General features: G+C 56.5%; 1 protein-coding gene across 6 annotated transcripts; it reads right to left on the bottom strand.

The window, feature by feature from the left end:
- Positions 1-1,615: 1,615 nt before the first annotated feature.
- Rhpn1 (rhophilin Rho GTPase binding protein 1) lies at positions 1,616-11,777 on the bottom strand. 6 transcript variants are annotated; one of them, XM_013125181.3, is made up of 15 exons: positions 11,561-11,776; positions 8,170-8,285; positions 7,166-7,294; positions 6,970-7,045; positions 6,274-6,351; positions 5,684-5,808; positions 5,432-5,598; positions 5,054-5,247; positions 4,509-4,665; positions 4,311-4,433; positions 3,705-3,899; positions 3,071-3,147; positions 2,777-2,923; positions 2,533-2,694; positions 1,616-2,095 (listed from the first exon to the last, which is right to left on the bottom strand). In XM_013125181.3, the coding sequence occupies exons 1-15, from the start codon at positions 11,639-11,641 to the stop codon at positions 1,922-1,924; spliced, it is 2,001 nt and encodes a 666-aa protein (XP_012980635.2). In that variant the 5' UTR covers positions 11,642-11,776; the 3' UTR covers positions 1,616-1,921. The 6 variants fall into 6 exon arrangements, with proteins under 6 accessions (XP_012980635.2, XP_005086024.2, XP_040592349.1 ...); XM_005085967.4 differs by having other exon boundaries at positions 4,311-4,430; XM_040736415.1 differs by having other exon boundaries at positions 11,566-11,764.
- Between the last annotated feature and the right edge of the window lie 4,493 nt (positions 11,778-16,270).

Below are 16,270 nucleotides of genomic sequence, written 5' to 3'. Positions count from 1 at the left end.
CTAAAAAAGTTCACACATAGGGCCAGGTAGGGCTTCCGTTACCATAGAGTCCTAGCTGACAGAACTCTAGACCGAGGAGTTCCCCCACCATGGCAGCTGGGGCCCAGCCAGGGACCTCCATCCTGCCCACACACTGTGCGCCCGGACACTTGTCTCACACTGGGAGAATGCAGGGATGGCCCACTCAGACACAGTGACACAGAACGTGCCTGCTCCATCTGGGAGGAGTCACCATAGCACAGGAACGGCCTTAAGAGCAGGGGACTCAGGACTTAAGATAGAGGCTCAGTTAGCAAGGGCCCAGGAACAGCAGCTTGGCCGTGGTGAGGTCAGCAGAGTGTGGAGGTGGCTGAGGTAGCCTGGAGTGCAGGGGAGGGGCAGCTCCTTTCCTCCTCATCTTGACAGACCATCCAAGGGTCTGTCATGCATGCTTGGGTGGGGTGGCAGTGGGTCTCACATTCATTATCCTCCATAAGGGCCGCCCATCCTGTCAGCTCAATTATTGTGTAATGGCCTCCTAGATAAGCAGGCTGAGGAGTCTGAGTGACCTTGGCCATTCTGGTGCGATGGAGATTGTCCCAAGAGGGCAGGTAAATGAGGAGGGACACCTGCATCCTCTGGGAGCCTCTGTTACTTCAGAAGAAAGTCTTCCAGACTCACGAGCTAACTCTCCACACTCACCCGCCCTGGCCCTGGATGCTGGCATCTGCATGGGGTGTCGGGCAGCGTGAACCCTAGACTATGCAGCCAGACCTGGAGCATAGAATCGGGAGCCCCACAGAAGAGGCTGGAGGATGAAAGGGTGTGGGTTGCTGACTCTGGAGCTGGCTGCCTCTCTTTCCCAGGCCTTCCTCAGACTCGTGGGGGTTGGAAGAGCTGCAGCCTCCTAGAGCAGCATGAGTGGGCAACAGCTGCCCCCTGGTGGTCCCAGGGAACAAGTTCCCCATCTGTTTGTTTAGTTTTCCATCCTGAACCCTCCAGGGCTTTGAGGAAGAGCATCTTCATGGCTTCCCCACACAGTTTTTAGGACTGCTACCTAAATGGAGCTCCCATCCTGTCCCTTTGGAGTCCAAGCCCTGAACCCACCTTTCTAAGGGATCTGCCAGGGCCTGCGTGGGGACAGGTGGAATTGGGCTACAGGGTGCTCAGAGGACATGTTTCCTGGCAGAAGATGGGACTCTGGAAGCTGGGGTACTATAAGGGAGCTGCAGATGAAATACCTTCGCTGGGACCTTACACGAGAGACTGACCAGCAAGGGGAGGGAGTGTGAGGAGACCTGGAGGGCTGCTGTGCATCAGGCAGAGTCTTGCTATTCAGGGGAGGGCCCTGAGCATACATACTCAGAGGATTCTGTCACATAGCAGCAGAGTAGATGGGGCCTGGCAGGGGCCAGGACGCTGCTGCAGAAGAATAGCACCGTCCCCGTTGTCCTCCATAGAGGGCGGCTGTGTGAACACTGTGTCTCCAGTGTACTGGGACATATCCCTGGTGTGGGTAAAGTGGACATGTGGCCATGGTCCTGGGCTCAGACTCATCTCATCTGACCGGCAATTTTTTTTAAAGATTTATTTATTTATTATGTGTACAGTATTCTGCCTGCATGCATGCCTGCAGGCCAGAAGAGGGCACCAGATCTCATTACAGATGGCTGTGAGCCACCATGATTGCTGGGAATTGAACTCAGGACCTCTGGAGAAGCAGTCAGTGCTCTTAACCTCTGAGCCATCTCTCCAACCCCTGACCGGCATTTTAAATAGACATCTCTAGCTTTAAGCAAGACAGGGACAGCCTAATGTCCTCCAGAATAGAGGACAGAATGCAGTAGGTACACCTGGCTATTGGAGCTGGTTATGTGGTGATGTACACAGGAAGATGGCCGTCACAGGCACACTGGGCACACAGGAGTACCGGGTGTCCAGCTCAGGGACAGGTGACACAGTTCCTGTTTGTGCAGAAGTCAGGGTGGCACCCAGTCTTGCTTTGTTTGGTCTTGCGACCCCAGCCAAGGATGGGCCAGGGGCGGGCACGTGCAGGCATCGCTGTCTCAAAACCACATTCTCTCTGGCTCCACAGCAGTGCTGGCCGTCGAGGTCCCTACAGCCAGGACAGAGATAGATGTGGTCAGCCATCACTGCCTGCCCTATCTGTGGCCACCCTGGGAAGAGGTTAGAGTCCTCTGCGAGCCATGGGTGTGTTAGGGACATGTTAGGGGCATCTGAAGTGGCCATGTGAGGCTGCTTGCCATTCAACCCTGAGATAGCTTTGCTGAATGGATGTGGCCTCTGGAATAGGCTGGTTTAGAAGCTTCTAGTCTGGGTACAAAATTCCACTGATGTGGGCCGAGGGCTTCCTTTGGAGCAGGGCAGTAACCGTGCTATGGAGACACCATCACAGGTGGACACTGCCCAAGAAGCCACCTCCATTGAAAGCCACCTGCCCACCTTCCCTTTGAGACCTTTCAAACACACGAGAGGGAGACCGGGGCTGGGCAGGGCTGGGGCTGGGGATCTTCTCCCAGGCCGAGGGCTCACCGTGCCACGTGGCTCAGGGCTGGGCAGCATGGACACCACCTGCAGGCTCACGTTGTGCTCGCTCACGCCCCTCAGCTGCGCCACCACCTCCACGTGTTTCCACCACTTGCAAGGCCGCCCGTTCACAGACACGATGTAGTCCCCCTCCTTCAGGCCAGCAGACTGTGGAGGACAGGGTCAGCGAGGTGGGGGCGTGCACTCTGATGGTCTAGGACCTCAACGTCCGGGGCTAGAGGACCCTTACCTCAGCCTGACCTCCAGGAACAACAGCAGCGATGAGGACGGGCGAGTCTCCCCTCAGTGTGAAACCAAAGCCACCCTCGCCTCGAGTCATGTGCACCGGCCCTACTAACCGCCACCGGTTCTTGGTTGAGAATACAGACAGAGGTCCCTGGAAGGAGGAGGGGTGGAGACTGGCTGAGCGGCAGTCGAGGGGCCCTGACCTGTCTGGCACCCCATCTTAGCCCACATACCCTGGAGCGGAGACAGGCGGGGGGCCAAGGGAAATGGGGGCAGGGAGGGGGAGCGGCCTGCTCACCAGGCGATGGAAGAGGTCAGTCACCTTCATCTGGGACAGGCTGGGCATTCTCACCTCTGGTGCTTGGTGGGTCTTGGCTGACAGGGCAAGAGGGACAGGAGAACTGGAACCGAACCCCAGACTCTTGACCCTCCCAGACCCAGAGCTCCAGTGGGACTTGGCTCAGTTTAGAGTTGTATGTGGCCCTCAACTGCATGTGGGACTTTCCTGGGTCCTTAAAGCCTGGCTGTCCCTACTGACAGCCAGGGCTATACTGGCTCCCTGAATTAATGGTGTATGTAGAGGCCTCTAGGAATCCACCTGCAAGCCCCCGCTGGCACCGTGCCCCTGTACCGTCTTGCCTTGCAAGAACCAAGTGGGGAAGGAGGTAGCAGGGGAGCTGGCCTGATGTCCTCCCAGTGCGCCTCTCGCGCCTCTCCTCAGCCCAGCCCACCTCCCCACCCACCCAAGGTTTCACTACGTGGCCTAGCGATGCTTCAACTCTGTCCTCCTGACTCAGTCTCGCTAGTGCTGGGCTGGGATCACAGGCGTGTGCCACCACAGCTGGCTTGCTGACTGCCTCTCAGCAGTGGCCGCAGGCCTCAGCCTGGCCTTTTGGCTGACATACTCATCCCGAAGGGCCCTGGCTGCTCACGCTGGATGTCGGGGGCTTCCACAGCCTCAAAGAAGTCATCTTCGCGCTCAAGCTCTGAGTACTTGGCCAGCGAGCACTGCAGTGCCTGAGTCACCACAACCTGTAGCAGGTCCACCTTACGCAGGACTCGGCACAGAGTGTGAAGTCGCAGCGCCTCCTCCTGGCCCAGGATGGCACGCTTCAGGTGGGCCTTGGCTGTGCACAGGCATAGTACCGTGTCTCACACACAGACACAGACACAGACACAGACACACACACACACACACACACACACACACACACACACGCACACACACACACACGCACACACACCACATTCATGCATGGATTCCCCACCAACTGGCCATTCCAGGTTGGGTCCCAAACCCTCTGTCTCAGTATGCATCAGGAAGGGGAATGGGCCACAGGGTCAGACAATGTTGGCCAGATTGGTAAAGTTCTGCCAAGCCAAACAGTAGGGCAGGGGAAGAGCTGTCCCCAGCTACATACCCGGTCTCCCAAGAGCCCTGCTCTCAGCAGTTTCCACCAACCCAAGGATGTCAATTGCCGAGTGACTACGGGGCACCCTGCCACATTTGATCCAGGGCCCCTCCTGTGATGCCTCACCAAGCTTCCTGCACTCTTCCGGATGCTGTGGCATCTTCTGGATGCTGGATGCTGTGGGACCTTGGGGCTCACAGGTAGTTGAGGGCTGGAAGACGTGCCTTGAGAGTTCTCCCTTGTCTGCTGCTGGAGGTCAGAGAGGCCATAAGCCTGAGCAGGGAGCCTCTGTGGGCACACAGGCATGTGGGCTGATGCACTCACAGGAGCCTTCGCAGAGGGCCATGGCTGCGTGGTGGTGGGCCAGGGCGCAGAAGTGCTGAGACTTGACCTGTGCCAGGCTGGTCCAGGAGGCGGGCAGGTAGTCCTGGACGGGTGGCTGGGCCATGGCCCGGTGCACAAGCCCATACTCAGCTGCCACCTGCCAACAGGCATGCCAGTACAAATGGAGCCTCTGCCTTTCTTCAGGCCCGTGGAGCTCAAGGGACAAGGTCAGCCGACACCTGGAGACAGCCTACGTTCCCTGCCGATGCACCCTGGGCGCCGCCCACTCTGCTCCACATTTGGCATCCTCTCCATAGGCTCTAGGCTGAGTCAGACCTGGGCATCCAGGGCTTCAGTTCCTGTTCTCAGGACCTCAAGAACCAGGGCAGCCACTGGCTTTCACGAATGACACAGAGCACTCGATGTGGGTGCCCATTCTTGCACGACTTGGCTCCAAATCAACTCTGTTCCTGTCCCACTGAGCTCTGCCCTCCATTCTTTGAGTGGCCACAGCTTGGTGGTCTTGTTGTGGCCCCTGGCCTTACCTGGGCAGCTTCCTGAGCCAGCTGCAGCTGAGCTGGACAGTTGTCAGGCGTGTCAGAGGCTGGCAGCAAAAGCCCCTTGAAGACGCACTCCTGTGCCTGGGCAACCATGAGCTGCTCCAGCACGGAGAGAGATGCGGTGCTCATGTCTGGGCTCGGTGCATGCGAGAAGTTCTCCCTCAGGAGTCTGAAGGCCCCTGAGGATGGACAGCATGCTCACACAGTCAGGAATTCCCCACGCTCACCAGGACTACCTCCTGAACTTCCCACTGAAGGACTTATGTGGTAAGTTTCTCACACAGGGAGGCCGTGTCCCCCAGTCCTGTTTCCTGCCCCAGAGACGGGCACCATACCCCTCCTACTGTGGTCTACAGCCCTCACCAGCAGCCCTCTGGAAAGCCTCGGTGGCACGGATGATGCCCTCAGTGCAGGAGCAGTCCTGCCGCGCGCCGATCTGCGTGTGGAGTGCCCCAATGTTAAACAGCACACTGCCCTTCTCGAAGGCCAGAGCCCGCTGCTGTGCCGGGACCCCCGTGAGCGAGTCGTACCTGTGTGTGGTGTCAGCATGGGTACCGTTCCCATAACAACCTGGCCTCCCCTCCCAGGGCGTCCATCTCGGTCGCTAGCCCCTACCAGTGGAAGAGCAGCCTGGGGCTCCGGGCGGCGCTGAAGAAACGTGCATCCAGGAAACAGAGCTGGCTGTAGTAGGCTGCAAGCAGATCCAGGCCGACCTCGTCCCTGCTGGGTGTTCTCATGGCCTGCGAGGGAGAACCCAGCTGGGCCAAGAGCCACCACCCATGGCACCACCCTAGGCATCATCTCCATGGCACCACCCTAGGCAACATCTCCATGGCACCACCCTAGGCATCATCTCCATGGCACCACCCTAGGCATCATCTCCATGGCACCACCCTAGGCATCATCTCCATGGTACCACCCTAGGCATCATCTCCAAGGAACACCTGACACCCCAGGACTTTGAGGGCAGCCAGGCACAAGAGGTCACGTGGGGTCCCCGGGGAAGGGACAGGCACTGCTACTCCCTAGACCAACAGAGCATGGCTAGAACAGACTCACCTGTGAGCCCCAGGTCCTGCCATGAACACTGGCTATGCCTATCTCCCAGGTTTCCTCCCCCACCCGTGGAGACTCCATGAGAACCTTCTATGACCCAGCTTCCTCCTCCGTCCCAGGAGCAACACGGAGGGGAGCAGCCCACCCACCTGCCGTAAGTCCTCTAGTTCCTGGATCTCTGTCTCATAGGAGGTACCGTCCTCTTCAAAGTGCTCAGAGATCAGCTCCTGATGGAAAAACAGGTATTGGGGCACGCCATGCCTGGTAGCCTGCTGCGGGGAGGGACGGAGCAGGGTAGAGCAGGCTGACTGTGTCCTTGGGGTCACGGAGAAGCACTGAGGACCCGGGGGCTGGAGCACTAGTGAATGCTGACATTCAGGTCCCCAAGCCCCGGGTTCCAAAGACAGAACTGGCCCAGGGTTCTTGTGGTGTCGTTTTTACTCTTCCGTCAGCCGCCCTGGAGACTCAGACACTGAGTCGCAGGGCCCAGGAAGAGGGACGTGGGATGTTCTGGGGTCTGGACCCTCTCCAGTCACTCAGGAGCCAGTTGTCAAAGAACAGGTATCAGATGGGTGACAACCTTGAGCCAGAGGGCCCTGGAACCTGGTGGTCACACTGGGGCTCCCAGAACGATGAGGCCCCTTCATAGCCACCCTGGGACAGGACCCCAATCCAAGCCCTCACCTAACCCTTAGCCCAGGTTGGGACAGAAGACTCAGGCAGCCCTCCCTCACCCCAGGCCTCAGTCTCCTCATCTGTTCAGTGGGGTGACTAGATTAGGAGGCATCCAAACCCCTCAGCCCACTTCATGACCATGCCCTCAAAGTTCTCAGGCCAGCACTAACCTTCAGGGGTGTGGCCCAGTCCAACTCCTTGGTTTCCTTCAGGCCCAGGGGGATCATGGGAATAGTAACACTTTCACTAGAATCAGAAACATGAGCTCTAGACCGACTACCCGTAGTGGCTTGGAGCCCTATCCTGAGGCTCCCACCACCCTGGTCCACACCCACACATGTGCGACGCCCGCCTGGTGTCCCACACCCCTGTGGCTGGTCCACTTCCACGCTGCTGCTCAGCTCTGCTAGCTCCTCTTTCAGCAGCTGTAGGTTGGAGTTAACATAGCTCAGCTCCAAGGCGACCGTCTCCCGGACCCAGGTGTTGCTGGTGGCTCTGGTGGAGGCCAGAAGACACATGTCTGAGGCAGATCCAGTGACCCCGACCCACAGCCTCACCCAAGCTTCGGAGCCTATGCACAGGAGTGAGTGCTGCTGGGCTAGCCCCCACTGCGGGAGTCAAGGTGGCAGCAGAGTTAAGAGGGCTGACTCACTCTTTTTTAAATTCATTTTTATTTTATGTGCATTGTTTTGCCCACATGTACGTCTGCGTGAGGATGTAAGGCCCCTGGACCTGGAGCTGCAGATGGTTGTGAGCTACCATGTGGATGCTGGGAACTGAACCCCATCCCTCTGGAAGAGCATTACAGAGCCATGACTCCATCCCCCCTTCCTCTTCCAGGATGACTCTTCTTACTGCTCATTCTCCAAAGCCATTGTGATTCCAGCACAATTCCCTGGACTGTGGGCACAGCCAGCCCTCCCTGGGTCTGCACTGGGCCCCAGCACAGGGGTTAGGAGGTCTCTGATGACAATGGCATGGAAGAAGAGGGCGTTGAGGGGGTCTGAGCCTGGGCCTCCCCTGCAGAGTACACAGAGTGGTTGCTGTGCTTAGAGGAAGCTGGGTTGGAAGATGATTTGCAAGCTCTCCAACCTTGGAGCGCTCGGCTCCTACCATACACAGCCTCTCCTGGGCAGTCTCCAAGGCTCACCAGGTACTGCTGGGCCTCCTAAAGAGGCTTTTGGTCCTCTGGCCAAGCATAGATGGGGAGGTCCAGAGGTAGGAATGGGTCTGGTTTGTTTGTGAGGGTCTAGACCAAATGAAGTATTTAGTGTGGCTCCAGGTCATGGCCATCTGTCCATCTGTCCTCTTTTTGACTGATGACGAAGAGTCACTACCCAGCCGTGGGCCAGGCAGTAGCAGGTGCTCACCTGTAGAGGTTTTCGGCGCCCGTCCGCATCCGCAGCTCCTTGCTGATCTGCTGGTGGAGCCGAGCCCTCTGGCTCTGCAGCTGGCAGGGCTGCATCTGCAACACGGAGTCACGGTCCTGCAGGGAGGGCAACAGCGGTGATGCCCATCAGCACAGCATCTGCCATGCTCAGGGGGCCTCGGCCTGTCCTTGGGCTGGAACCTGAGCTGGTGTCACAGGGAGGGGTGGGCAGGCCTGGCTGGGAACATGGGTGAGATCTTCCCTACAGATGCCATGGACTCAGCCTCATCCCAGACATCTAATTGGCCCCTACATCACGAGGCTTCCCCATAGAACTCCTCTCCTAATGCTGGGTTCTCCATGGCCCCACAGTGTAAAGTAGGAAGTCTAAGAAGAGACGGCTCTGCACGCTGCTCTTGCAGAGAACCCAAGCTCAGTGCCTAGCACCCATGTCAGGTGGCTCACCGCTGTCTATGATTCTACCTCTGAGGACACCTGCATTCATACGCCATCAACTACACACAGGCAAACACACACAATTAAAACAAAGTCTCTTAAACATTAAATGTTGTGAATCTCCATCAGGAAGCCCTCCATGATTGTCCCTGCAGGAACCAATATTATATGCTCTGGGGACTCACTGGCTCATCTACGCAGGTGGTACAATTTGCCTTGGGGGGGGTCTGTCCACCTTTCCAGACAGCTCGTCCAAAGCCCAGGACGAGCCACTTTTAAAAGGGTTTTGAAATAGTGTGACCACAGGCACTAAGCGTCACCAGACAGTTGGTGGCTGTGAGCCAGTGCTGCTTATTGTACCTGTGCTGGTCTGTGATACAGACAACTAGGCATTGGGTTCCATCGTCTCTTTGCCAGCCCCGGGGGGATGAAAGCTCCTCTGGTGTAATGAGAGAGGTGGCTTGAGTTATCTGTGACATCCCCTCTTTCCAACCACAGACTTAGCAGCCATGGCCTAAAAACTTCCTCCCAGAGACTGGTAAGGAGTGGGGGTCTGTGGTACCATACACAGCGTGAGGCCCTCCCAGCCTGGCAGTGCTCTTATCCTGCCAGGGTTAACCCGCCAGCCCAAGACTTGGCCATAAGGATTTTGAATAAGGCTCTTGCCCTGGGAAACATCCTCACTAGTCGTCACTGGCCCTCTAACAGATGGGGGAGGAGGTCACCGAGATTCAAAGGCTCTAGTCCAAACGATACAGTGTGTGTGTGTGTGTGTGTGTGTGTGTGTGTGTGTGTGTGTGTGTGTGTAAATCCCAGCAGTGGCACTGGTCATGCATTCAAAGCGTGGCTCACCATCATGGGTTTAAGCAAGGCCTACGCCTTGGCATGAATGGAGCTCCTGGAGGCAATCACCTTGACCGTGGCCAACCCCACCACAGAGCCAGCTTTCTAAGACAGGCTCATGGCCCACAGAAGCGGCACCTGGGCTCACTCTGGAAGAAGGCCATTAAGCCGCCCTGGGTGACCACGGATAGGTGGCTCACTCTCTGGATAGCTAGCCCTCGAGCACAGAGGCAGAGCAGGTAACAGTGCAGGACCCACACTGCTCAGGACCCCATCTGTGCAGGAAGGACACTAAGGCCACGATAGTCCCCCCTCTTCAAAGCCACTGAGACAACAATAAGCATGTCCTTCCCGAGATCCTGGCACAAGGCTCTAGAGTCCTAGGTTCTGGTGAGCGGCTAGGACTGGAAACAGGCTGGGCAATAGGCCGCATCCCCTCTCCCACCTGCTGGGGAGTTGCAGCAGCCAGTCATGCTGGGCTCTTTAGGCACGAAACCCGGGCCTTGGGGCCTGCTCTTGGCCTTCTTAACCTTGGTTTACCCAAGGAGGCCAAGCCAACCTACTAGCCTGTGTAGGCCGGAGGGCAAGATAAGCAAGCCAGAGACAAATCTATACGGCTGGATGGCTTCCGGAGACTGATGGCCCACACCCCGTTTTCCACGCTGGACGGAGGGAAGTGCCCAGCAGGGAGGACGCAGATGCTGAGCACCATCTGTCTCCTGGTGCAATCTCCCCACCCTCTGGAAACAAAAGCTATCTAACCATGGATGACCTCCATGGTGGCAAATCCTGCCTGACTCTGGGAGAGCTTGCCATCACCTTTGGCACCCCAATAACAGTGACCCAAGCAGAACAGTGCCTGGCCACGTCCAGAGAGGAAAGGGATGGGGATCAGAGAAACAAAACCTCCCACCCAGTGGCCTGAACTGACCTGTCCCCCAGGATTAGCAGAAGGGGGGGGGTCAGTTATTCTCATACAGGCCTGGGAATAGAAAGAAGGAATAGAGTAGCAATAAGCCTCCCCAGGCTCCCCCTACTGAGTCAGCTCTTTGGGGGAGTCCCACATTTTTGACAGGGAGCTGCCCAATGCAACAAGTACTCCCTCCAAAGGCACCTGCAAGGCATGGCCACCCTGTGAGGAAGAGTTCATGGTGCAAGCTGCCTCTCCCTCCTTCCCTCCCTCTCTCCCTCCTCCTCCCTCCCTCCCCCACTTCTTTCTAGTGCCAGCTAGTCACTGTGGTATGAAGCATGCCGGGTAGGAGGTGGCCCTCAAGAGATGTGTCCAAATCTGGGTGCCTCCCCTTCCCCCCTCTAGGAGAGCAGCCTGAGCCACAGACACATAAAGTCGACAGAATGAGCAGCACCAACGTGCAGTCTGACACCGGGAAGGGGGGAGGGCAGAGTGCCATGGCCAATACCTGGGAGTAGTGACAGGAGCCTCTGCTTAGCAGCCCCTCCCCGGGGGCGAGCAGGAGTACCCCAGAATCTGCACTAGGAAACTCAAACACTCACTGACCCCTAGGAATTACCCGGACTAAGGCCGCAGAGTGAGATCAACCTAACACACCCTAGGCAAAGAACGAACAGGTCTCCACTCTACCCCTGGAAGCCCAGGCACCTGCATCCCCAGAGTCAGAGATTTGGAGGCGGTATATGTCCTGGAAGGCGGCCAGAGAACATGAAGTCCAGAAGGTTTCATATGCTGCTACAAGCTAACATCTAATGGACACGCGCTTCCACAGCCATGCATGCAGAGGGTACTGCCAGGAAAGGAAGCTACCCAGGTGTCAGGAAAAATAAAAAAAAACACCTCCTCGGTGGTGGAGGTGAGGGAGTGGGCGCTGTCACCGATCAGAACCAACTTTTTGGTTCTGAGAACCAAGCGGATCCCTAGCTTCAGGGAAACCATCCCTTGCTTGGCTGCGCCACTGGGATTCCCACAGGTCTGCAACACAGGCTCCCGCCTCTCCTTGGGGCTCAGTTTCAACAGCTGGCTTTCAGGAAAGCAGGTCCCAGGAAGGAAAGGCCGCGAAGGCCGCGCCACACGGCACCGGGTAGGAGTCTGGGGACCCACGCCCCTCCTCAGCCCCCACCTTACGGATGCTGCTGTCGTCCTGCAGCCGGCTGCTGTCCTCGCCGGCGCCCGGGCCATCTGGTCTCTCCCCGAGGATCATCGCCGCCCTCCTGGACGCTGACCCCGAGAGGCCGCGAGCAGCAGGTCCCTCGCGCTCCTGGGAGGACCCGCCGCGCTGCCCGAACTGTCCGGTTCTGGAGGACCCGACTGACCGGCGCGGCGGGGCGCGGGCCCCACCAGCAAAACTTGGCTTCGACCAATCAGAGGTGACAGCTGCTCTGATCGACAGCAACTACTACTAACCAGAGGGAGAGAGAGGCGGGCTCCTGGTAAGGGATCTGGTTGCCCCTAGCAACCAGGGTCGCTGGCCGAACACGGTACGCATGCGCCACGCTAGCCGCTGGGCGTGCGGGAAAGTTAGGAGAAGACGCGCAGACCTGGGGGCGGCGACGGGGCGCGGCTGCTGCGGCCCCTGCTGGAACTTCGGGACTTTATCTCGTCACCCCGGCAACGGGACCCTCCAGGACTGCTCCAAAAATGTTTACAATGGGGTTTTTAAACGGTTTGTTAGAGACAAGTGCTTGTGCTGATTCTTGAACAATGCCTGCTTTCTTCCCTGCACGGCAGAGCAGAGCGCCACTGCGGCCCCCTCGCTTCCAGAACCGCCCCCAGAACCCTGGTTATGCATTTGCTTCCCTCTCGTAGTTCCAGAACCTGCTCGCCTCCTGGACCTCCTGTTTTAAGAACTGGACTTTTTCCAGAACCCGAGCTCCTTACGGGGCTCAGATTCCATGTGGGCTGGCTCACGTTGGGTGAACTGAGAACAAGTGAGTGGCCAGCCCTTTGTCACGCCGCTCCAAAGGTCAGCCTCCTCCACCCTGGTCACTGCTTGTCCTTACTGAGCCGGCTCAATCTCCATGCCCCACCCCCGTCTCGCGCCCGACTCTTGTCGTCCCCAGATCCAAATCCTCTCAGCTAAGCTCTTGGATGTCCCTGAACATCTACAGTGGGCACCCCCAGAAATACATCCGTCATAGGCCCTTGCCAGCCACTCCTAACTTCCTGGCCTTCTCCGGTGGCCTTTTTGAGCCCAGGGCATTCTTTTCCTGCGTCTTCCCGGCCAAATCCACCTGTCTTGCAGCTTCTCCACCACTGGGGCTCCTAGCATGCTGCCTGAGCGTGGCCAACACCTCAGAACTTAACAGTGAGTGCTGTCTCCTAGAACACCCACCACCACCCTGCGCAGGCAACCAGGAACTCCTACTTTTTGGTGGCTTCAGAAACCTGCATGCATAGACCAACACCCAGCAAAACGTGTTACTAAAGTACTGTCTGGTTTTGGCTTTTTTTTTTTTTTTTTTTTTTTGTTTTTGTTTTTCGAGACAGGGTTTCTCTGTGGCTTTGGAGGCTGTCTGGAACTCACTCTGTAGACCAGGCTGGCCTCGAACTCACAGAGATCCGCCTGCCTCTGCCTCCCGAGTGCTGGGATCAAAGGCGTGCACCACCAACGCCCGGCTTGGTTTTGGCTTTTTAAAGAGTTTAAGTGTGTGTGTGTGTGTGTGTGTGTGTGTGTGTGTCTGTCTGTCTGTCTGTCTGTCTGTCTGTCTGTCTGTCTGTCTGTCTGCATATGAGTACAGAGCCTGCAGAGTTCAGAAGTGTACTAGATCCCCTGGAACAAGAGTTACAGGCAGTTGTGAGCTGCCAGATGTAGGGGCTGGAATCCTAACCTTTGATCCAGCACAGGAACCGAACACTTTCTTAATCACTGAACCATCTCGTCAACCCTCCCAGATTGCCACTTAACCATTCTTCTCTCTCAGCAAGACTGTTCTTTTCACAAACCCTAGGAGAGTTCGCCCCTCTCCAGCCTGCTTAGACAGCTGCAGGGATCCACAGCGACCTGAGGAACACTTTCCCTTAGGGTCCCACCGAGGGGCCTTAGGAATATCCTGCTGCAGTCCCCAAGTTCTACTCCCAGCGGTCCTGCAGGGCATCTTAGCTCAGAGGGCAAGGCTGTTAGGAGATGAGGGGGCTTCCAGGTGTTAAGGGTCCTAAGAACTGGAATTTTCAAATGAGAACCCCAGACTCGGTCAAAAATCAGGTTGGAGGGACAGGCAAGTACAGCTGAGTTGGTAGAATACATATCTAGTGTGTTTGAAGTCCAGGTTCAATCCCCAGAACTTCATAGAACACCATGAACCCTAGTATATAGGATCTAGAAGCAGGAGGACCAGAGGTTCAGAGGTTCAAGGCCATCCTCCAGTTACATGGTGAGTTTGAGGTCAGCCTGGAATCTACAAGTCTGAAAAAAACCAAGCCAAACCAAACCAAATCACAACAAATCAACCAGGATGGAGAATATAATAAAGCCATTTTCAGACAGAGAATGTAGCCTCAACATTTCCCCCACTCCCCCATTTCTGAGGAAGGCAACAGAAGATGAAGGTCAGCGTCTGAGGTGTCAAACCAGAGAAGGTGCTGACGCATTTGACAGCTGGTCCTCGTGGGAACATTCTGTTCTCAACATTTGTGTTTGCCTTCAGTGGTTACTCCCACTCTGGGCAGAGATGGTGCTGAGACCCATGCCAGCACTCGGCTGGATGAAACCTCAGGCAGGGAAAACCCCAGGCAGGGGCCCTATGTAGGGGTAGCTCCTGGGAGTAGGGACTACAGTGGACTACAGGATAGAATAGCGTTGTTTGGGAAGCTAAAGTCAGTAGAGTACTTAGTGTGTCTCAGTTGGCAGAGAGCTTGGGTTGAACTCAAGAAAAGTATATGAGGGGACAAGGTAGTTGTGAATTCCATGATAATTATAAAAGTTAGGAGGAGACAGAAGCATCCACTGGCCTTGCCCAGAATGTGTGAGGTCCTAGGCTGGATCCCAGCATTGAGTTGTGAAGCAGAGGTGACATATGGCAGGAGAGACAAAGGATGTGGAGCTGCAACCTCCTCGGGGAGAACTCAAATTAGAAAAGGGCGCCCTGGGGCAGGGCAGGAGTGGGAGCTAGGACAGGGAGTGGGGGTGTCAGGGCAGGGAGTGGGGGTTTCAGGGCAGGAGGTGAGGGTGTCAGGGCAGGAGGTGGGGGTGTCAGGGCAGGAGGTGGGGGTGTCAGGGCAGGAGGTGAGGGTGTCAGGGCAGGAGGTGGGGGTGTCAGGGCAGGAGGTGGGGTGCGGGGCAGGGAGTGGGGGTGTCAGGGCAGGAGGTGAGGGTGTCAGGGCAGGAGGTGAGGGTGTCAGGGCAGGAGGTGGGGGTGTCAGGGCAGGAGGTGAGGGTGTCAGGGCAGGAGGTGGGGGTGTCAGGGCAGGAGGTGGGGTGCGGGGCAGGGAGTGGGGGTGTCAGGGCAGGAGGTGAGGGTGTCAGGGCAGGAGGTGGGGGTGTCAGGGCAGGAGGTGGGGTGCGGGGCAGGGAGTGGGGGTGTCAGGGCAGGAGGTGGGGGTGTCAGGGCAGGAGGTGGGGTGCGGGGCAGGGAGTGGGGGTGTCAGGGCAGGAGGTGAGGGTGTCAGGGCAGGAGGTGGGGGTGTCAGGGCAGGAGGTGGGGGTGTCAGGGCAGGAGGTGGGGTGCGGGGCAGGGAGTGGGGGTACACAGGGCAGTGGTAGAACTTTTGTCACACACAGCAGAGAAGGAGGCCCAGGGTTCAGGCTCCGGCACCATGAACGTGACAGCAGAAAACACTGGAAATGGAAGCAGAAGCCAGGTGGAAGGACTGTACAGTTAAACACCAAACCAGCAGCTGGAGAGCCCCGGGGTAGCAACGGGGTGGCTGGCGTGGCAGGGGTTTGGTTCTGCTAAGCTGTCGGCTGTCTTGTAGAGCTGCTTGGTCCATAAAGCTGAGTGCTTACTCCAGCATTTCTTATTTTTTTAAAGAGATGTCTAGCCAGTTGTGGTGGCACAAGACTTTAGGATTTGCTGAAGGAGGCAGAGGCAGGAGGATCACGAGTTCGAGGCCAGCCTGGGCTACACATTGATGCAGATATGAATGAACTCATACAGACTGTGACAGCATGCCCCGGGCCTGCACACGTCTAAGCCAGATGGGGTCCCAGTGCTGAGAGGGGAAGTGGACATGACCCCTTATCCCTAACCCGGAAGCTATCGCCAGCTGATAGGAAATCTGTTTCTCTCCCACGGACTCTCTCTGGATATATAAACAACCTGGAAGACGGGGCTTGTGCTCACATCACCAACACAAAATGAACTCACATGAACTCAGTGGCACACGATGCTTTCTCTGGATATTGTTTTTTCCCTATGGATGTTTTGCTTATATATTGTGGTTTCTGGTTTTATTTTGGTGAGTTTTCTGTATGTGGGAATGTGTGTGTCTTAGCCTCTGTATTTGTTTCTGGTGATTTCTCATTCTAAAGACAGAATGAAAGAATGGGTCAGGTTAAGGTGAGTATGTAAATGGGGAGGATCTGGGGGGTGTTGGGAGGGGAGACTAATACAAATATATTGTATGAAAAAGTATGTTTTCAATAAAAATATTTCCTCTATCACACACACAAAGAGATGCCTAGATGTCTAGATAAAGGCCCCCAACTAAAATGTGAACATTTGGAAATGAAGAGCTTTATTTTAATAAGACTGGGATTAAAGGAAAGAAATGGCATGCTACCTACGAAGCAAATACCATACATATAGTGTGGTGTATAACAGAAAGGAATTCTGTAACCTAAAGAAGCTGAGTTGAAAGGAGATAGGACTCACTGAGTGGCCCCTGGGGAATC

Source organism: Mesocricetus auratus, unplaced genomic scaffold (genome assembly GCF_017639785.1).
Source record: "Mesocricetus auratus isolate SY011 unplaced genomic scaffold, BCM_Maur_2.0 Super-Scaffold_100055, whole genome shotgun sequence".
NCBI lineage: Eukaryota > Metazoa > Chordata > Mammalia > Rodentia > Cricetidae > Mesocricetus > Mesocricetus auratus.
This window is presented reverse-complemented; position numbering and strand designations above follow the sequence as displayed.